Genomic DNA, 22,488 nt, shown 5'->3' with positions numbered 1-22,488 from the left:
AAGGAGAAGAGATAAAATTGAAGATGAAGGTAGCAGCTAGGAGATGTATCCTTATATAAAGGACAGAGGGATAATGGAGTAAAAATTAGTTCTGTGAGGCATGAGTAGTTATAGAAAAATTCTGTTAGAGAGGATGTGGTTTGAAGTACTTACGACTTCAGAATATGAAAAGACCAAGAAAATTACTGTCATTGACCAAAAATCAGGAAATTTTTATAGTTGGTTAAATTACTTCCAACTCTCCCTTAAACCTCTTGCAGGCCACAGTGTAGCTTCATGGGAATGGTTATTTCCCATGATATGCTGTTAGGACGTTGGCGCCTTTCTTTGGAACTATTCGGCAGGGTATTCATGGAAGATGTTGGAGCAGAACCTGGATCAGTATGTATTTTGAGCACTTTTAATTCTGTTCTGCCAGATAAGAACATATGTCAGAGAATAATTCTGTCATGCATTCTTTTTTTTAAAGATCCTAACCGAATTGGGTGGTTTTGAGGTAAAAGAATCAAAATTCCGTAGAGAAATGGAAAAACTGAGGAACCAGCAGTCAAGAGATTTATCACTAGAGGTAAAGGTATTTAGATTTTCTTATACTATACATATAGTGTGCTGTTTATATGAAGTTTAAAAACAAAAATAACAATTTCGCTTAGGGGTTAAAAATTTAATATATGGCAATCACCATATTTAGAGTAGTGGTTATTTCTGGCAGTTGGTTTCCTAACATCCTCTCATGATCAATGAATTATTTCAGTGGTTTTTTTTTTTTTTTTTAATGTTTTAGATGTCCTTCAAACCATTAAGGTTAGTATATTCCATTGATGCTCAGATTGTTTTTGGCTAGTGGGAGTCCTTTGGCTCATCGGTCCTTTTGACAGGATTCCGATAACATTGATAACGTCTTTACTTTTTGGTAGGTCTCATGTTGTGTATTTCCTGTCACAGACCTTAAATCAACCATTTCTTCAAAAAGCCTGGTTCCTTTTAGTAGGAAAAAGTATTTCAAGATTATAATATAGGCTGTTATTTCAAGATTATAATCTAGGTTGTAGAGTTATTCACTGCCTAGTAGGTTGGTCATAGTTTCTAGGTCTCTTCAATGGGTAAAGCTAGGAAATTTTCCTTTAAAAAAATCATATTATAAATGCATACTTGATATTTCCAATTCAAATTCAAGATATAGAATCACAGAATTGCTTTATTTCCACCTCTTAGTCTGTATCTCCTTTCTTCTGAACCAAAAATCCAACTTCCCAACACTAAGAAAATTATTCTTTTGCTTTTTATATTATAGCATATACACTGCAGTCTTAGAATCACATCAACACTACCACCCCCAAGATAATTATCAAAAATAGCTTAAGATTTATTTGCAGTTTTTTGTTCTTCCAGCTTATCCAATTAGAGATTATACAAATTGCTTTGTTTCGAAGTCACTTGAAATAATTTTTTCTTTGTGTGGTTTTGCTACTAAGCTGCATAAAACCAAGCCTTTCATTTTGCTTTCAATTTTTTGTGATAGCTGTCTCTCCTTTTTTGGGTTCGGTTTTGTACTTAATGTAAAATATCTACAGTAGTGCAAGGCCAACTCTATAGAAGAAAGTTTATTTAGGGAAATCTAGTTTCTGTTTCTTTTTTACCATCCCCCACTTCTCCCCTTCAGAGTTTTGTTGTTTTTAAATGGTCTTCCTTCCTTTTAAAAAAATGTAATCTTGCATGTGTGTGTATGTATTCATTACCCATCTCTCTTCCTTCCCCTACTCCTGACCCTGAGTGTGCTATACATTTTACTCCATCTTGTTTTTCCTAGTTAACAGTATATCCCAGAGGTAAGATAGAGCAATGTTCTGCCTTCCTTTTACAACTGCATTTTATGGTTGTATCACAGGGGTTTTTTTTTTTTAGCCAGTCTCCTACTCATAGACATTAGGATTTATTTCTAATCTTTTGCTGTTACAAATAGTGGTCCCTGTTTTTCTTTTTAGGCTAGTGTGTGTAGTCTTTAAGATAGATTCTTAGACATAGAACCTAGACATGGGGCAAAGGGCATATGCATATATAATTTTGGAAAATATTTCTGCACAATGGTTATGTATTTTTGTGTTTGTAACATTAATATGAGATGCCTCTGTAGTCCTGCCAGCAGTCTGTCAAATATTTAGATTTTTGCCAATCTGATAGGTAAGAAATGGCATCTTGTGAAATTTTAATTTGCATTTCTTTTACTATGAGCAAAGATAAACATTGTTTCATATATTTAAGGATATTACTTTTTCTATGAACTCTGGTATATCTTGTGCATTTTAAGTTTTTTCCTCAATTTTCTAGATTTTTTAAAAGCACAGTATCTTATGGTGCTATGTATATTATTCATAAATACATATCTTTGTCTGTAGTAGGATACATTCACCAATCATTTTCCCCAGCTTGTCATTTTTCTTTTGCTTTGCTTGTGGTTTTCTGTCACCAAAGGAATATCCCATGTTTTCTAGTATTTGCTGTCTTTTTTTGTGTGTGTTTGGTTTGTTTTAAACAAAACACACTTTTAATTTACTTAGAATTATCCTAGTATATTCCAAAATTGAACAAATTGCTGTTTTCCAATAGACTTAAAAAAAAAAAAAGATTTTGAGAAAGAAAGAAAGGAGTGAGGGAAGGGGGAGAAAAGGGAGAAGGAGACTCTCCCCACTGAGCTCAGGTAGTAAGCCCCATGCAGAGCCTCCCTATGATTTTCTCTCTCCCTCTCCCTCTGTACCCCCCACCCCCACACTCACTTTCTCTCTGAAAAACAAAACAAAAACAAAAAACCCCCATAACTTTATACACTCCTGACTTTAAATGAAAAACTAAAATTAGTTTAAGATTTTATATAGGAAAATTTTAAGGTGGTTTCTAACGTTGAAATTTACTACTTTCTGGGTGTATTTTAATAGGTTGATCGGGATCGAGATCTTCTTATTCAGCAGACCATGAGGCAGCTTAACAATCACTTTGGTCGAAGATGTGCTACTACACCAATGGCTGTACATAGAGTAAAAGTCACATTTAAGGATGAGCCAGGAGAGGGCAGTGGTGTAGCACGAAGTTTTTATACAGCCATTGCACAAGCGTTTTTGTCAAATGAAAAACTGCCAAATTTAGATTGTATCCAAAATGCCAACAAAGGCACTCATACAAGTAAGTACTAAAAACAAATTTTTGTTTCATCAAAACAATTTTAAGTATTTATAGTAGGAGAACTTTAGTGTACATTGACATTTTTATACAATTTTATTCTAGATTAATGATTTAATCTTGTTTAAACTACTCTAACCAACAGTTTAACACTTTGCTCTTTTAATGCCATATTTATTTTCATAGATGTGATTGTGTTAGTGAGTTTGTCATCTCAATTGTTACATGTTTGGGGAGTGGGAAGTTGTAAATTCTGTGGTAATAGAAAAATGTATTGAGTGCATAACAGTATTTCCACCACCCCTGTATTATTTTTTTAAGATTTTATTTATTTATTCATGAGAAACAGAGAGAGAGAGTCAGAGACATAGGCAGAGGGAGAAGCAGGCTCCCTGCAGGGAGGCCTTGATCCCCAGACCCCAGAATCATGCCCTGAGCCAAAGGCAGATGCTCAACCACTGAGCCACCCAGGCGCTCCCCACCATCCATGTATCTAATTAGCACAGATACTTAAAAAAAATACCATCCTCTGGAGCAGCAGTGCTATTCAGAGTATGTTTGCAGAGTTGCTACTAGTCCCCAGTGAGATAGGGAGCTTGCAACCAAATATAGATTGGTTGACTAAGTTACCTCACTGATACTTTAGCAAGACACTAGTTTTTTGGGTAGTAAGATTTTCTAAATTAACATCTGGGTACAAGCTCTACCTCCTTGAGGACCAGCACTTAGGTATTAGGATTCCTACCTAATTTTCAAAATAAAAAAAATCTATGAAAATTATAAATGCCGTAAGGAGGTTATAACTGAGGATTCATGTAAGGTGGGGGCAGAAGATTGTCATCTTGTAGATGGATAATTTAAGGAGAGGGAATTATTAAGAAAATTCTATATTTTACCTAGGCTGTAGTGATACTGTATTGGGGTTCGGTAAGCTGCCACCATAGAGGCTGAATGAGCTTTAGGAAGGATTGAGGATGAAAAGATGTGTGGAGTACTCCAGCCTTTCATCATCAGTTTTACCACTTTCTGTAGTGTTAAAATAAAAAGAAATTGGCAAATGTGAATGAGGGAACCTGGAAAGTCCTAACATTTCAGAAATAACTTTTCTGCATTCTTTTTAGGAAACCATACTCTGGCTTATTTTGCTCAAGGGTTTGAAGATAACAATAGCTAAAATGTTTTAGGGGTCTTGTAATGCTTAATACTCAAAACTAAGAACAAAGAAAATAGGACTCTAGCCACATAAGAAATCTCAGCATTATTTATGGTGAAATTATTACATAATGTAATGTAATAATAATATTACATGTTACATATTATTTCACAACTGTGACATAATTCATTAAATACTGAGTCAACATCTATTACATGCCAAGTACATTCTATATGATTACCCTCAACCTTCAAAACCAGGGGGAGAATCAGAGAAAGGTACTCACACAGATGCTTAGGGAGATAATCTTCATCTGTCATGTTCTTATATTTGTCTCATGTCCTCACATGGACTTTCAAAGTTAAGGTAGTTGCATTTCCATTTATGTGAACAAAGTGTTTCATATTTTCTTCCAGGTTTAATGCAGAGATTAAGGAACAGAGGAGAGAGGGATCGGGAAAGGGAGAGAGAAAGGGAAATGAGGAGGAGTAGTGGCTTGCGAGCAGGTTCTCGAAGAGATCGAGATAGGTGAGATCATTTTGTATCTTTTACTGAATAACCACCTTTTTGAATGAAATTGGAAGTAGGCCTGTAATGAGAGGGTCTCAATTACAGACTATTTTTAGAAAAAGTTTTAATATTTGGGTATATGAATAGTAACTATACTATGATTAAAATGTTCTGCTTTAAAAACCCTGGGTCAATTGAAATTACGTAATCTAATATTGTTTCCAAAATTGTCTTAAATTTTATTTGTGGCAGTTGTGTTATACTTAAGCCTCTTAATTTTTTTCCTGTTAGGGTGGGTGGCATTTTACTTTCGACTAAAATTTCCAGAAAATGTGGATGGATTCTTGATTTCTGATATTTTATGGTCCTGTTCCCTTAAAGTCAAATTGAATTATGCATTGCAAATTTATAGATTTTTAAGTAGCAACACCTAGAAGATCTTTATTTCCCAACCATCATCTGTTAGGCATTCTACCACCTTAATCTGATAACTGGAACTACCTGCATGTTCTGGTTTTCCATCTTTGTTACCAGTTGTGTTGATGTTATTTTGCAGACAAGGGGCATGAAATTAAAAGAGCTTTGTTGGTCTTTCAGAGACTTTAGAAGACAGCTTTCCATTGACACTAGGCCCTTCAGACCAGCCTCTGAAGGGAATCCTAGTGATGATCCTGATCCTCTGCCAGCACACCGTCAGGCACTTGGAGAGAGACTTTATCCCCGTGTACAAGCAATGCAACCGGTATGTATGGTGCACTTACCTACCTTTTAACTGACTGTGCCATTTTTGTTTTTGAATTAAAGTTGGCATTGTAAAATGTTAGCTACTGGCAAGCCATGTGGTTGAGGACTGGTAAAAAGGAAGGTTAAGAGGGAAAGCAGTCAAATTTGCTGGAGGGTAGCTTGAGGTTTGTTTTTTCTACCTATGGCTAAGTTGGCATTCTACCTAATAAATTTCTTGTGTGCTAAAGAATTAGCTGTGCATTTAAGTTGTATCTTTAGTTGTATAAATTGTTACAGACTTGTACATTGAAGTAGACTTTTTAGTTAATAAGCTGTAGCTAAAATATATTACAAATAATATACTTGATTGCTATTAAGTATTGCTAGAAGATTTTTAACAAACTGGTTGTGTTTGTTTTCCTTTATACATAAATGTATTACAGAAAGAGAAAATAAAACCAATCATAGTTCTTTCAGTAAATCCTTAGTCTTAAATGTAGGTATCTTTCTTTTCTCTCTTCCACTTCTTCCCTCCCTTTCTTTTCTTCTATCCTACATGTAAGAAATGTTTCTGGTCTGAGGGGGGGAAAATGGAAACCGAGTATTTGCATGTTTACTCATGGATAGCAGAAATGTTAAAAGGCTTGTCATACAAATTTTAAACTAGCTTTATTATTTTTTATTTTTTTATTAAACTAGCTTTAATAAGATACCAGAGTTCTCTATAATTAAGCTTCCAGTTTAATAAAGTACCTTACTGGTTCAGAAATCTTTTCGTTATCCATATGTCTTACATTTTCTTCCTTTTCTTCTTCTTTTTTTTTTTTTTCTTTTTAGATAAAAGACTTGATTTAGATGAGAGGTTTCACAGTGTAGGGGCAAGTAACATTTGTTCATTGTTTTCAGGCATTTGCAAGTAAAATTACTGGCATGCTTTTGGAATTATCCCCAGCTCAGCTGCTTCTCCTTCTAGCAAGTGAAGATTCTCTGAGAGCAAGAGTGGATGAAGCCATGGAACTTATTATAGCACATGGACGGTAATGTGTATAATTGGGGAGGCATTTCAGTTTAAACATTAACTACTTTATTTTTAGGATGGAGGTGCTACCATACCTTAAAATTTATACTAGAAGGTACACAATAATTAAATGTTTTTTTAAGAGATGGCTTAAAAACCATGAGATGGTTGAGTTTCACATGTGTTGCAAAGTTAGAATTTTAGCAGTAACAGGTTCTAAAAATCTTTTATACCTGATACTTAAAAATTACTTGTAAAAAGTACATACCAAATTCTCTACCAGAATAACCCTAATGGCAGAGGCTAGCTTCTTCAAGGAATCAGGGTGTAGTCCCTGAGTTCTTGCCATAAGCATGAAATTTCTTTTAGATCTCCTTATTTATCTTAAAAATCCATGCAAGTTTTTGCTTTCTGTTGTGTAACAGATTTGTTTTATATTAAAACTAAAAATACCTAATAGTTAAATTCTTTTTCCCGAGGTGACAAGTAAAAGTGACATCAGGAAAATATGCTAAACTTATTCTGTGCCTTCTATTGTAAGGCTAAATACTCAGTTTGAAGCTTTAGATGTAAATTTCTGTCTTTTCTTCCTAGTCATGATTTTGTTCAAGAAACCTAGATTGGATAGAATCCTAGAAATGGATAAGTGGGTAGGCTAAAGCACTGAAACTTAACAGCCTGTTTCATAGCCTTTGAATGGTCCAAGCCAAAAGACTATTGCTGGAAGTTTAGTTTCTTTGGTGGTAATTACCATTTTTCTTCTCAGGATTTTAATGTACTGTTTCTTCATTCCTTTTCCTGTCTCTGGAAGTAATCAGCACCCCGATAGAGCTTATGAGGAATGTGCATTTTGATAAAAAGATTTTTTTATGTAAGGTTGCTAATTTAGTAGGATTTTCTGTTGACTGCAAGTAATTTTCTGTTGACATGATATTCCTTTCAGCTGGCTATATAAAGTGAACAGTGAATTTATTAATATTCTAGAAAAATTAAACAGACTAAAGAATTTGATTCCTATGGTGACTGCCTTTTTTTTTTTTTTTTGGTGACTGCCTTCTGAGCATTTTTTGTTCTTTTACTACAATGTGAGCTTGAGCTTTTAGTCCCCCTGTGAAGACTGCATTTATATTTGTCTTAAATCAGGTAGCCCTTAGCTTATTATCTTGAATCACACACGTAGCATCTAATGTTTTTTTGTGTATATAATACTTTCTCTTTTCCTATAATTGTACTGCCTAATAAGTGTCCTGAATATTTTTAAAAATATATTTATAAATTCTTATAAATTCAAATGCATGTTTCTCTACACTAAGTTGTAGAAGTCTCTTTTATCTGGAATGTGAAAGGTTTTTGGTTTGTTTTTAGGGAAAATGGAGCTGATAGTATCTTGGATCTTGGATTATTAGACTCCTCAGAAAAGGTACAGGTAAGAGATGTTTTGTACATGTGTTAATAATTGGAACTCCAGTTTAGCACAGCCTGAATTAAGCTTTAATTTAGAGATGTCATGAATTTCTTAGGGCTTATTCCTCAAGAAAGAAATGAGTGCCAAAGCTGCAGAGAAAATGGGGCAGCAGTAAGGATGGCTTTTTTAGCACGTTGACCTATTTCATTCTTAAGCTAAGAACTTCATTGCCAACCATGGTGGAGCAGACCTGGTATAATCTTCTCTCTTCACTGATTAAAACTAAAAACTAAACAAAACGTGAAAAAGAACTGCCTGAGGATTCTGAAAAGTAGACAATAGCACACATATATAGAGGGAAGTCAAATTGAAAAATGGCTGGTATGGCATTGTTTCAGGCAGGAGAGTAACGTCGGTCCCTTTTACTCCCATCTTAGCTGGAAGATAGAAAAGGCTTTGAGAACTAAACTGTAGTATAAACAACAATCCCAATGGTGCATATGCAGGGCAGACCCAAAAAGTATAATAAAAGGCTTTGAAAATTTGTTATCAGAACTACTGCACACAGATAATGACACTTCCAATCTGAATCTAGCCAGGTTGATTGCCTACTGAACCCCAAAACATCAACTTTCTCTTTCATTTTAACAAGACTCAGAGTTTTACAACTTAATATTCAAACGGCTAGGATACACCCCAAAATTATTCAACATACAAAGAACCAGAAAAGACTTAGTTCTCCTGGCAAAAGAACCAATAAGTGCTAACTTAAGATGACCTACTTGTTGGATTATCAAAGACTTTTATCTCCTATTCTATGAGATAGAGGTGTTTTTATCTCCTAGAACATGAGATAAAGTTAAGCACTAGTGAACTGAAAGAGGTTCATAGCAGAGAAATAGAAACTTTGAAAGAGAGCCAAGGGAAAAGTTTAGAATTAAAAGTACATCTAAAAGAAAAAAATTCAGTAGATAGGTTATTAGTAGAATAAAGGTGATAGGAAAGTGTCAGTTTAAAGATAGAAATTGTCCACTCTGAAGAACAGAGAGATTTTGAACTAAACAATTTCAGGAATCTGTGGGACCATATCAAAAGATCAGACATCCATGTCATTGAAGAGGAGAGACTGCTACAGGAAAATATTTGAAGAAACAGCAGCTGAAAACTTCCCAAATTTGGTATAAGACATAGATTTTATAGATTCAAGGTGGTCCGTGAACCCTAAATAGGATAAAGTGAAAGAAAACTATGTATATATATAATTGAATTGCTATAAAACTAACCAGCCAAAGAACAGTGCCTTACATATAGAGAACCAGTGTTTTGAAAGACTGGATTTTTTATCAGAAAGGTACTGGCCAGAAGGCAGTGGATCATTCATTCATTTCTTTTCCCCCTAAATTAATTAATTTATTTAAATTCAGTTTGTGGATCTTTCATTCTTAAAATGTTTCAAGAATTGTCAATCCAGAATTCTATATCCATCAAAAATCTTTAAGGAATTAGGGTGAAAGAAGCTACCAGTTTCATTAGTGATCTTAAATGGACAGAGAATTAGAAAAGTATAGGGATCCCTGGGTGGCGCAGCGGTTTGGCGCCTGCCTTTGGCCCAGGGCGTGATCCTGGAGACCCGGGATCGAATCCCACGTCAGGCTCCCGGTGCGTGGAGCCTGCTTCTCCCTCTGCCTGTGTCTCTGCCTCTCTCTCTCTCACTGTGTGCCTATCATAAATAAATAAACTTAAAAAAAAAAAATTTAAATGGACAGAGAAATTAAAGATTTAATAGGCATGAGCTTTATATATCACAGTTCTGAAAGGATGAATTTAAAAGTTTATTTACATTTAAATATAAATGTTGCTTTGCCTACCTGACTTCGCTTTGAATGATTTTAGACAACTAGTTCAAATATTTTGTTTTTAACATCAATCTTGGGTTGGGGGATGCCTGGGTGGCTTGGTTGGTTAAGAGTCCAAGTCTTGATTTCAGCTCAGGTTATGATCTCAGGGTCCTGAGTTGAGCCCTGTGGTACATGGAGGCTACATCTCCCTCTCCCTCCCCCACCCTTGTGTATGCACATGCTCTCTCAAATAAATAAATAAAAACTTAATAAAATCAATCTTGAGACTTAATTTGATGATCTTTTATTAGGAAAACCGGAAGCGTCATGGCTCTAGTCGAAGTGTTGTAGATATGGATTTAGATGATACAGACGATGGTGATGATAATGCCCCTTTGTTTTACCAACCTGGAAAAAGAGGATTTTATACTCCAAGGCCTGGCAAAAACACAGAAGCAAGGTTGAATTGTTTCAGAAACATTGGCAGGTAAAATAACTCTAATCTTATATTTGAATTTTTTAAAAATTTCAGTTTGAGACTTTTCTAAAACATTAGTTTTTAAAATGAATATATGTTCTTCATATTGATTAGAAATGAGGCTATAGAAAATTTCTCAAAATACTTGTGTATATATTATGTATGTATGTGTGGGGTTTATGTGTTTTAGAATTATTTTCAAATTTAAATATATTTCCCTGTTTTTATTTTTAGGATTCTTGGACTATGTCTGTTACAGAATGAACTATGTCCTATTACATTGAATAGACATGTAATTAAAGTGTTGCTTGGTAGGAAAGTAAGTGATTTTAATGAACCTAACTGCTTTTACAATTGCAAGAATTTCCTATTATAGCCGTTATATAAATCATTTTCAAACATTTAATGACATGGGAAAAAAAATCTCAATACATGGAGGAGATAGCATAGCAGTGTGGGTGACACAGGTGGGTGTTTGGGAATATCTGACAGACCTGGATCTTGATGCAGACAAATCCCCTGACACCTATGGCATATTTTCCCATTTACAAAATGGTAAAACTGTGAGTGCCTGGTAAGTGCTCAAAAGATTTTAACTATTATTTGTTCAAACAGGTGGTAGTGGAATTAGAAGTAGTATTCTACTGAAAAGAGCATTGTTGGCTTCAAAAATATATGTAAGATGTACAGGAGGGAGAGGGGACAAAAGAATTTTGAGAAAATACAATATAGCATGCTTGATATTTATCTCCAAGTGATAAAATTAGCTTAATTTCTTAATGCGCTTTGATAGTTTGTCTGCCTGTACATTCTATTATAATGGGCGGAGGCAGGGAAGCTACATCCTTTAAAACTTATGTATAATACTAATTATGCACTTTTTGATTTAAAACACAACTGCCAGTGTTCCTAAAGGTATTATAAAGAAATTACTTGACAAAACAATGAAATATTTTGGTCTTTTCCAGCAATGTATATCACAATGTGATATGAATTAGAATGTTAAAGCTGTAGTCTAATAATTTTCTTCAATCAAACCCACTGATGGTTTTCTAATACAGTATATCATTATATATGTGTGTGTGTGTGTGTGTATATATATGTAAGTACACATATATAATGATGTAAACTCTGACCCTATTGAATTCTTAGTTTTCCAGCTAAAATATTCTTGTGAAAAGAAGAAGTAGATTTAAAGCGCAGTAGCAGCTCAGAAATGTTGATGTGTTAAGCCTTTAACAAGGTTTATGGAAAAGATCATGGAGTTTATGGAAAAGATCATGGATCATAGACTCAAGTCTAACCCAATGATCTGATCTTCAGCAAGTTGCTGAATTCCTTTGAGCATCAGATTCATCGTCTAGAATTAATAATCTATATTTTAGATTATAATCAAGACTAAGTAGGATGTATATACAAGAACAAGCTGCTCAGCATAATCACTGTTTAATAATTAGTGCAGGTTTTCCAAATAAGTTATTTTGGAACTTAAACTCCTCCACTTACTGGCCTTAAATTTTTTTTCAAAATATATATTACACTTTTTATACTTTGAAAGTTAAATAATTATCAAAGATTAACATTTTACCTTTTTAAATCAGTTATATTTAGTGGAATATTCTCTAGATCTTCAAATTAGATAAAATTCAGTAAAGATGTTTCATAATTGAGTTTCATGTGATTGCTTTCTTAGGTCAATTGGCATGATTTTGCTTTTTTTGACCCTGTGATGTATGAGAGTTTACGGCAACTCATCCTTGCTTCTCAGAGTTCAGATGCTGATGCTGTTTTCTCTGCAATGGATTTGGCATTTGCAATTGACTTGTGTAAAGAAGAGGGTGGAGGACAGGTAAAGCAAATATGTAATTTTCTGACTCTGGCAAGAGAATTTGGTTAGTCTGTTTTACTTTTCTTACGTAGAAACAATTTACTTGGGGACAGAACAAGAAACACACAAACCTACAGAGAAAAGACATAACAGCTGACAGGCAGAAAGAGAGATGGAAAGTTAATGAGATGGACTGAAAGAAGAGTTTTTTGTACTTATTCAGGTCTAAAATTTTTGCATCTCTTAGATACTTGTCATATACAGAATTATCTTTTTATTTTTAATTTTAGAGACAGTAAGGGGGTTGGGGCAGAGGGAGACAAAGAAACTGTAAGTAGACTCTCTGCACTGAACGCAGAGCCTGACCTGGGGCTCGATCTCACTACCCTGAAATCATGACCGGAGCTGAAACCAAGAGTTGGACGTGTAACTGACTGTGACACCAGATGCCCTCAGAATTGTCTTTTAGATTTTAGAATTTTAGCAAATTGTTTTATGAACGGTAGACTTATTACTGCTTTGACAAAATTGCTTTTAAATGACAGTGCAAATTTTTTTTTACAGGTTGAACTTATTCCTAATGGTGTAAATATACCAGTGACTCCCCAGAATGTTTATGAGTATGTGCGGAAATATGCAGAACACAGAATGTTGGTAGTTGCAGAACAGCCATTACATGTGAGTAACTTTCTCAAAAGTGTTCTTTGAAAAAAAATAAATAAATAAAAAAAAAAAAAAAAAAAAAAAGTGTTCTTTGATTTGATGAGGCTGTTTGTGTCTTCATGTGTGGTAAACTAGTTCAGTGTATATTCAGCTTGCCTATGAAAGGTTAAAATTTTTAAACCAGACTAATTTATGTACAATGTAAATTACACCTGACTCCAGACCAAGCAGTATCTTTTTTGGTAAAATGGTTTGAAAAAACCATGTAATCATCCGAAAATCAATTTGGAGTGTAAAAGTTTGGAAAGGAAATAACTACTGTCATAGGGTCCTTCTACCACCCATTTGTTTAGGTGATTAGAGGGACTCCAACACAATGATAGCCATGGTTTATTATAGCAGAAAGACTCACAGCAAGGGAAAAAAAAGCACATCAGACCAAGTCCAGAGGACTCTAGGTGCAGCCTTCCAAAGTTCTCTCTCTCAGGCCATGTGCTGTCACAAAGAACATACCTCTTTCCTTCAGCAGTGAACTACAGAAACACTATACAGTGTTTGTACTTTGTAAGAGTTGCAGCCCAGGGTTTTTTGTTTTGTTTTGTTTTTTCGAAGCCAGTCCTGTAAGCATTTTCTGCCTATGCAGCCAGCCAAGATTACCGAAATTCATCACAGATTACACTGTTTGCGCAGCCTAGGCAAGCTAATAAAGCAGGGTTCATTGCTCCAGGCTTTCAAAATAGCCATATCAGTAAAGCCAAGTTTCAAGATGCCAGCCAAGGACCATCCCCCTTAGTGAGGGCCTCCTAAAGAGCCACATCAGGCCTGCTGTGTATGTCAAGTGTTCTGATCCCTATGCTAGGAATAATTATGCAGGCTCTGGAGCCATAGTGTCAGGATTCTAATCATGGCTACAACACCCTTTAGCTACATATGACATTAGCAAACCACGTAGTATTTTATGCCTTGGTTCCCTTCTGTAAAATGATAGAATTAAATGTATTAATAATGTAAGCTGTTTAGAACCATTGTAATTTCTCAGTAAGTGTCTAGATTTTGGATTTGTCATTATGAGACTTTTCATAGGATGTGACAGGATAGCATGTTTGACAAATTGAAGCTATTTAATGTCTAGCCTGTTAATATAATTATTTCAGTTAAATCCTGGTATATAACAATACTATTTCACTTTCAAGCCTGTGGCCTATTCATGATGCCTTTCTTTTTTTTCCCCCTCTGCCTCTTTTGAATCTGTTAAATTCAAAATACAGAACTTAATTTCTTTCTTTCTGGTTTAAAATGAAAACTAGTATTTTTAGGCTGCTAAAATTCGATGTTGGGTTTTAACAGTAATGCTACGTGGAAAATAAAGTACTGAGACTAATAAAAAGGTAATTTTTAAAATATTCTGTAGGCAATGAGGAAAGGTCTACTGGATGTGCTTCCAAAAAATTCATTAGAAGATTTAACAGCAGAAGATTTTAGGCTTTTGGTAAATGGCTGTGGTGAAGTTAATGTTCAGATGTTGATCAGTTTCACTTCTTTCAATGATGAATCAGGTACGAAATTTTTTGAATGTTTTAAGGAATAAACTAGATATATTTATAGGGTTTAGAAATGCTGTGTTATTAAGTTGTTTAAAGTTTTTTGTCTATATTTTTAAGATGATGGTTTAGCCATTAGGTTATTCTTAATTCTTTGCTTATTTTGCTAGGTTGTAAAGGATATGTGGTTGGTTTAGTATGAATACAAGTAAAAGTTCTCTGTGGTGAGCAAGTACATAAAAGGTTTTTTATAAACTAAGAAAAAATAATCCATTTGACAATTCTATTGGTCTTTCTAATTCATTTCTGTTAGACTCCCTAATTAAAGAATTTAACCACATGGTGTTTGCTTTGTAGAAGTGATGGAAAGCTCACTTAGAAACAATACACACACACACACACACACACAAAGAAACAACACACACTCGGAGAATCTAGAAAGAATAGCAAGTTGTAGTAATAATCCTCCTAGAATAACATTTAGTTTTAGTGCCTGATTTGCTAGAACTCTGTTTTCAAAGTCCCATAAGCCTAAGAATAGAATTTTAGCTGTCACTATTCAGTAAAACATTGGAAGCTCCAAGAAATTCCCCACATGTTCAGAATTACTGTGTACATGAAGGTACCAGTTTTCCTCCCTTTTTCATATTTTGCAAACAGCTTCAGCTAAATTCTAGTAAGTTATATTTGGATAAATTTTGTTTTTTCTTTGGCAACATACAGATTCATTATATAATGGTTTTTATGCTTTTTAATATAATTTTCAGTGCTTGTTGAGATAAGAATTTGTCTCATTTCAAACCAAAAACTGAAGAGGGGAAGATAAATACCTCACCAAGTATGATCCTCAGATAAGCAGCAGCATCTAGAAGTTTTTTTAGGAATGCAGAATCTTCGTTCCTTTTAGCCCTTCCCCCCAAACCTAGTAAATGAAAACCTGCATTTTAAAAAGATCCCCTAGGTGATTTGTAAACTCATTAAAATTTGTGAAGCACTGGTTTAAGTTCATGAGAGGACTCATGAGTTACAGCTGGGATTAAAGCCTTGTGATTATGAATTTTGAGGCTGTCAGTCCATTTTTCTTGGTCATCCTAAATCAGGGTTGATTAATGAGCTGTAGAGGTTTTATAATTATGAAAATAATTCCTAATACAGGAAATTAGGACTAATACTCCTGATCCTAACATTTCAATTTTATATCTATTTTTATAAGAAGTAATATTTTAAAATAACTGGTACAGTATACTGGATTTATATTCTTCATTCTTAGGAGAAAATGCTGAGAAGCTCTTGCAGTTTAAGCGTTGGTTCTGGTCAATAGTAGAGAAGATGAGCATGACAGAACGACAAGATCTTGTAAGTTAAAAATTCACAAAATTTGTAGAAGAAAAATATGAAATTTTAAAATACTGTGTATGATAACCTTTTAAGCTTGTAAACAGTGGTTGGCCATTTTAATTTTGGCTAAGGAAATTGCAGAAAGGTGGATATCTAAGGCAGTTTTAGTTTTTCTACTCTAGAACTGAAAACCTGAAGTATTAAAAAAGCCTGTAAGCAGAGTGAAATGCATTTCGCTGATGATATGCTGTCCTTAGTCCCAGAAGATAATACCGGTTTATTCAGTAGAGACATATTTCTTTTTCCCTATAGTGCTTATATATGCTAGCTGCTCCCTTTTTTTTTTTTTTTTAAGATTTTATTTATTTATTCATGAAAGATACACAGAGAGAAAGGCAGAGACGTAGGCAGAGGGAGAAGCAGGCTCCAGGCAGGGAGCCTGATGTGGGACTTGATCCTGAGACTGCGGATCACGCCCTGGGTCAGCGGCAGGTGCTCAACGGCTGAGCCACCCACGCGTTGCAAAATTTTTGAATAAAATAATCTTGATGTTATCTGTATACTAGGAATAGAGTAGCTTGTGGGTATTAAGCCCATGATCTTAATCTTACCTACTCATCAGAATCATCAACTACATAATGTAAACTTTGGTTATAGAGAAAAGCCTACTATAAGTCGGTGGAATCTATGTCCAACTTTGAGTATATAACCAAATCAACCTGTCCATTAATCTTGAAAAGCAGTCTTCACCTGACTTTCTTTTAGAAATTTGAGGGACTTTCCTTACCTGGAAAAACCTGAGATCTTTCAACTCATACTCCTCATAGTTCCCTGCAACATTTCCCCTCTCAAACCAGCCTTAATTCTCAGTAACTAAAACCATACCACTTTTGGAATATATGTAAAAATGATCTACTTTCTAGATATATCCTTCAATTTTATTTGAGAGGGAAAATGGTTAGGTGTGCGGGAAAGCCCAGATACTTGGGAGTTTTCCACTTATCTTCAGTTGAGACAGTAACTTATTTTTCGGATGGGTGGGGTTCTGCATTTAGCACTCCTTAATTTTTACATGGTCCCAGGAACCTTCCATATTTCTGTACTACAGTGAGACAAGTTCTTAGGTAGTCTTAGCTGTCAGTTCTATTCTTGGTTTAGCCACTCTGGTAATTTCCATTTAGGTTGTTCCCTGGGTAGTAGATTCCATATAATTGGTCCTAATAGCATATCTGTCCTTGTTGGTTTCATGGTCAGGGTTCTCTAAGAAAGGGTCCATATAAAACCAGAAATGATTGGCTATCTAAACCTAGTTTTAATTTTCTGTTTTTAAACCAATAAATCCTTAGTCTAGTCAGTCAAGTTAAATTTCACTACAGTTTCCATCTTCTAATGGAAGATCTCCCTTTGTAAATGGCCTCAGAATCTCCTATAAACAGCTTTAATCATTCTATTTGTAGGGTATATCAAGGGGTATATATTTCCCTCTCTTTTGGGAAGAATGCTTCACAGTTGGTTTTATCCTGATGTGTCTGAGAAGACCTGAAGGACATAAGAATATATATAATAGACTATATTCAGAGCAAACTATTCTCCATGAATTATTAGTCCTGCAAATTATAGGGTATTTTGGACTATTGGGTAGTTCCTTCCCCTCTTAGTCACAGTTCACTAGTAAAAATTCTGCAAAGTCATATAGTATTTCTTTTCTTCCAACTTTAAGGATGTCCAGCAATGGTAGTTATCTATCCTGGCTAATCATATCCATCTTTGGAGAAATTTACTTGTAAAATGAGTGGATTGGACCAGCTTTATCTCTAGAGCATCTTTTATAAAGTTCTTTGAAGATTTTGTAGACCCTGACACTTAGAAGGGATCCTTTTTGTGCCCCCCTTCTATATAGAATTAGATGAGATTTCTCATTAAAATGATTTTCAGGAAAGCAAATTACAGTTAACCCTTGAATGATAATGCAGTTGAAAATCTGAGTGTGACTTTTGACTCCCCCGAAACTTTACTAATATAATAGCCTACTATTCATCAGAAGGCTACCAATAACACATACTTTGTATGTTATGTGTATAACTGTATTCTTAAAATAAGCTAAAGAAAATCATAAGGAAAATACATTTACAGTACTATATGTGGTGTATTTATAAAAAAAAAAATTTGCATGTGGGGCACTTGGTAGGCTCGGGTTGGAGTAAGCGACTCGATTTTGGGATTGTGGTTTGGAGCCTCACATTGGGTGCAGAGATTACTTCTAAAAAATCCACATGTAAGTGGACTCATGTAGTTCAAACCCATGTTGTTCAAGGGTCAACTGTAGTTCGTTTAGGTTTTCTAGTCACTTTGGGATATTGGATACATTTGTCTGTTTAGTTGTATACTTTGGAATGCATTAGATTTAAAAAACCTTATCTTTAAGAAATAGGAACTAAGCACTGGAAGAATATATGTGTATGTATGTATGTATAGATCAATGAGGAATGATATAAAGTACAGAAGTTAACATTTATCTTATTTACACTTACACTGTGTCACACAAAGTAGATATTACTATAATAATTGAGTCTTACTACATTTATTTCTGTTTCACAGTGTAGTACTGAAAATACTGGGTTATTTTGCTGGTAGATAAAATGCAAAACAACTTTTTTGATAACCTATATGAATTTTTAAACTTTTTTGGAGACCTTATTTATGCCCTATTTCCACTAAAAGCCACTGGAAAGGCCCATTGAGAAACTGAGGTCCTGAAACATAGTCATTTTTCTACTTCCCCAACACTTTTTTCTTTTCTGACCCTTTTCAGAACAAGAAATAAATCTAAAACCCAGTTCAAAATAATAGCCCTCTATAGGTTTTAACGAAAGAATGGGACTCTGTGTACATACTGTCAGAATTAATGTTAATCCATTAAAAGCCAAAGATTGTAATTCTTATATTCCTGTTCAGGTTTACTTTTGGACATCAAGCCCATCATTACCAGCCAGTGAAGAAGGATTCCAGCCTATGCCCTCAATCACAATAAGACCACCAGATGACCAACATCTTCCTACTGCAAACACTTGTATTTCTCGACTTTACGTCCCACTCTATTCCTCTAAACAGATTCTCAAACAGAAGTTGCTACTCGCCATTAAGACCAAGAATTTTGGTTTTGTGTAGAGTATAAAAAGTGTGTATTGCTGTGTAATATTACTAGCTAATTTTGTAGATTTTTTTCCATTTGTCTATAAAAGTTTATGGAAGTTAATGCTGTCACACCCCCTGGTGGTACCTTAAAGAGATTAAATGCAAACATTCCTTGCTGAGTTTGTAGCTTACAGGCCTGAGGAGCACTAGCAACATTTGAATATAATGGTTTGCTAGTTGACAACTTCTGGGTCTAACCCCAGCCAAAGATGACAGCAGAACAACATAATTTACACTGTGATTTATCTTTTTGCTGAGGGGAAAAATGTAAAATGTTCTGAAAATTCACTGCTGCCTTTGTGGAAAGTGTTTCAGCAAAGGTTCTTGTATAGAGGGAATAGGGAATTTCAAAATAAAAAATTAAGTATGTTCTGTGTTTTCATTTTAACTTTTTTTATGGTGTTTAATTTGTGGTTGGCTGCAATTGTGTATCATGTATATGGAACTTGTAAAAAGTTCTGGACATTCAGATCTTAAGAGATGAAATCACTTTTACCTATAAAAACCACTTTTATTGCGGTTTATTTTAGCTGCATTGAGCTCTAGGATATTAAATGATATCACTAATATTTTGCATGTAATTTGTTCATTTGAGTAAGGGCACTTTTTTGTACATATGATGGGGCCAATGCACAATACTTTATCACAATCAACTTTTTTTCTTTGTATCCCTGTTTCAATGAGCAGTCAGTCAGGAGGTTACTGCACTTCAGTTCTAATCAGACATTTGTACTGAGGTATTTCAGTTATGTAAACTCAGCCTGGGCACTTTCTGATAACTGTAAAATGTTTTATAAGATCATGATTATTGAAGATACATTTTGGAAAATTTTAAATGTTCGTGAGCAGCTTAACTACTTTTGTATCTAGCCTTTTTTAAGTATCTTGTTACATTTACTTTTTTAAATAAAGAAATTACAGAAGAAATGTCAAGTAATATTGAAGAAACAATAGTTTTTATTTATGTAGTTGTACATTTTTAAACTAAGGGTAATACACCAACATGGTTATGTGCATAAAAATTTTTGATTTAAAGAAAAAGTTTATATACACATGGACTATAAGAAAGAGAAGAAAATCAGTCCACATTTTACAGTTAGCAGAGAATCCGTATGGCACTGGCCAGGCCACCTTTTCTTTTTACAAATGAGGGAAGTGAAGTGTGACCCTTGCTTGGCATAGGATGTTAACTCACTTTTACTTAGTAACTAAGTGACAGGTTCTTTTTTGATGACCCATTATGTAGCCTAGGACCAAGATCTCTAAATTCTTGTGGTTTTAGTAGCTTTATTCAATGGCCTAAGGAACACTTTTCTAAGTCTTCAAAAAGTGACTTAAACTAGTTACTTTACATATTGAAAATGAGAGAAATTCTCTGAAATCTCTTACCTTTCAAATCCTTTAAGAGGACTCCTGGCCTTTGGGATGTTTTTAATATTCAAAGGCGCTAGGCTTTTATTATATAACTTCCTCCAGAAGACTGAACCATGTGATATTCTCAGCCCTGCTGACACAATAAATATTAAAAACTAAAATGATAGTAGTGAAATTCATTGTATTACTTAAAAGTTACACAACATGCTGTATTAGATTTGTGTAAATTAACCAAAGGTTATTTTACAAAGTGAGACATTGGTTTTTATGTCTAAATGCTATTTCTGAATAAATGAAATAGTAATTAGATTAGGAGCTAATTATAATTATCATCAGTGTGTCTGAAAGAGATAAAAATTTATATATCACCTTAACTTCTGTATGCACATGATGGGATTGATAAAATATTAAATGAAAACAAACTAGATATGATTAGGACATTTGAAACCCTAATTGTGAACTTATTTTTAATAGTTATTGAAAGAATGAAAATATTTAAAATAATGCACAATGTCTTAAGTCTTCCTAAATCAAGATTTTGGTTAAAATGCTTTTAGAACTATTAAAAGCAGAGTGAGTTTTTTTTTTTTTTTTTTTTTTTTTTTTTTTTAAGTAAAGCATAAAATGGTTCTAAATGGAAAATAAAGTCATGTAAAATAAAGTTCTCTTTTGGTCTTGTTTAGTGATTAAATCTAACAACTGAAAACAAATTTAGGAAGAGAAGACCAAGAATGAACTTTACTGAGAGGTTTTCATTACTGAGAGGTTTTCAATGTTTTGCTACTTTTACCCTTTTCCCTCCTAAATCATCTGAATTTCTTGACTATCCTATATAATAACAGCTTACTGAGACAGACTTGAGGTTTTTAATAGTATGATACCACTATTCAGTACTTGCCCCTGAACATTTTTCTTCTAAAGATGATTATTCCTGTCTGTTTAAAGGTAGCCAGCAATTTCGAGGTCTGAACTCAAAACAGCTTTCTTTGAGGTCGTAGTTCTCCTTCTACTCTATGCATTAGATTCCCTGGTAGAGTTTGTTACTGCAGATTTCCTAATCTTTGTCCATCCTTTTGATCATATTCTGATTCAGTGGAGTACAGAAATCTTTATCTTAAAACCGCATCCCAGGTGATTTCTGAAACAATGCCCAAAGAACATTCTTTTTTCACAAATGTAAACCCACCCTATTGTCCTTGGAGTCAAATTTTTCCTACTTAAAGCCTATGGAAAAATATTTTTGCCAGTCATCTAGCCCTGGATTAGGTTCTTCTAATGAAAGTGTCTTCAATAGGCTGATTGAAAATATTTTCAGTGTTTAAATTAACCTAAGTGGGTAAAAGCATGGACAGAGATTAATTCTTCTCTAAACACCATTTGATTAATGTAGAGATGTATTTAAAATAGGACTTGTTTATTCATTTCAAAATACTTCATAAGCAAATTACCTTGTTACCTCTCTTCAAATTAAAAAAAAAAACTGCATTGCTAAGACTATGCAAAATGAAGTTTCTCTTAATTATTTTTACTCAGTACTTAACTATGTGCCAGGCACTTTGTCAAGTGCTTTACATATAGGATCTCCTTTTATCCTATGAGAAAGGGGCTATTGCCGTCCTCACAGGAAACTAGACACAGGTTAAACAAACTTGCTCAAGTTTACACAGTTACGAAGTGCTGAAGTGAGGTATGACTCTTGGCATTCTGGAGCTTGCATTCCTAAACATTGCACTGTACTATTTTGTGGAAGGTATGCTTATAAGCAAGTACGTTGGTCATTAACGGTTCTGATAACCCAATTTGTGTATGTGTTTGTGTAGGGAATTTCCTCCATACCATTAAGCAATGCACCAATACTAGCACACTTTAACTCATTCTGACACTATCTACCTGGAAATAGTATCAGATTCTATAGGGTCAAGCGCTCAGTGCCACAAGACTGCCCTTCACCTCAGATGTCAATTGCAAGCCTAGGTTTTTAACTGTACTTCTGACTGACCAGCTGTAAATCAGAGATTCCTGTGAACCCCTCCTTGGGTTTGAATGATTTGCTAGAGTGGATCACCAAATTCAGAGAAACATTTTGCTTACTAGATCATTGGTTTATTGCAAAAGGATATAACTCAGGAGCAACCAGATGGGAGATAAGCATAGGATAAAACATTAAAGGGTGTGGAGCTTCCATGCCCTCTCCAAGCATGCGACTTTTCCTGCATTTCCACAGGAAATCTTGAAGCTCTCTGAACCCTA

At 34.4% G+C, this 22,488-nt stretch overlaps 1 protein-coding gene and 1 long non-coding RNA gene across 22 annotated transcripts in view; one reads left to right on the top strand and one right to left on the bottom strand.

Moving 5' to 3' along the window:
* The window catches only part of UBR5 (ubiquitin protein ligase E3 component n-recognin 5), a 135,869-nt gene extending 116,617 nt beyond the window's left edge, over positions 1 to 19,252 (top strand). For 4 of the 6 annotated variants that reach the window (XM_025450120.3, XM_025450118.3, XM_025450122.3 and 1 more), the window contains exons 46-59: positions 261 to 381; positions 470 to 574; positions 2,934 to 3,177; positions 4,744 to 4,855; positions 5,435 to 5,579; positions 6,467 to 6,597; positions 7,944 to 8,004; positions 10,133 to 10,308; positions 10,534 to 10,618; positions 11,993 to 12,148; positions 12,692 to 12,805; positions 14,202 to 14,346; positions 15,602 to 15,687; positions 18,625 to 19,252. In XM_025450120.3, the coding sequence (XP_025305905.1) occupies positions 261 to 381; positions 470 to 574; positions 2,934 to 3,177; positions 4,744 to 4,855; positions 5,435 to 5,579; positions 6,467 to 6,597; positions 7,944 to 8,004; positions 10,133 to 10,308; positions 10,534 to 10,618; positions 11,993 to 12,148; positions 12,692 to 12,805; positions 14,202 to 14,346; positions 15,602 to 15,687; positions 18,625 to 18,837 (1,894 nt within the window). In that variant the 3' untranslated portion in view covers positions 18,838 to 19,252. The remainder of the gene's footprint in view (positions 1 to 260; positions 382 to 469; positions 575 to 2,933; positions 3,178 to 4,743; positions 4,856 to 5,434; positions 5,580 to 6,466; positions 6,598 to 7,943; positions 8,005 to 10,132; positions 10,309 to 10,533; positions 10,619 to 11,992; positions 12,149 to 12,691; positions 12,806 to 14,201; positions 14,347 to 15,601; positions 15,688 to 18,624) is intronic. The other 2 variants (XM_025450121.3, XM_025450119.3) reach the window with 1 other exon arrangement.
* LOC112661978 (uncharacterized) overlaps positions 1 to 22,488 on the bottom strand; it is a 165,901-nt gene that overhangs the window by 96,977 nt on the left and 46,436 nt on the right. For 10 of the 16 annotated variants that reach the window (XR_007401859.1, XR_007401851.1, XR_007401855.1 and 7 more), the window contains exon 2: positions 20,254 to 20,368. This is a non-coding gene — a long non-coding RNA (uncharacterized LOC112661978). Of the gene's footprint in view, positions 1 to 4,070; positions 4,201 to 4,613; positions 4,917 to 10,109; positions 10,260 to 20,253; positions 20,369 to 22,488 lie in introns of those variants that run through there. The other 6 variants (XR_004815240.2, XR_004815241.2, XR_007401852.1 and 3 more) reach the window with 6 other exon arrangements.

This window comes from Canis lupus, chromosome 13 (assembly GCF_003254725.2).
Source record: "Canis lupus dingo isolate Sandy chromosome 13, ASM325472v2, whole genome shotgun sequence".
NCBI classification, from domain to species: Eukaryota; Metazoa; Chordata; class Mammalia; order Carnivora; family Canidae; genus Canis; species Canis lupus.
This window is presented reverse-complemented; position numbering and strand designations above follow the sequence as displayed.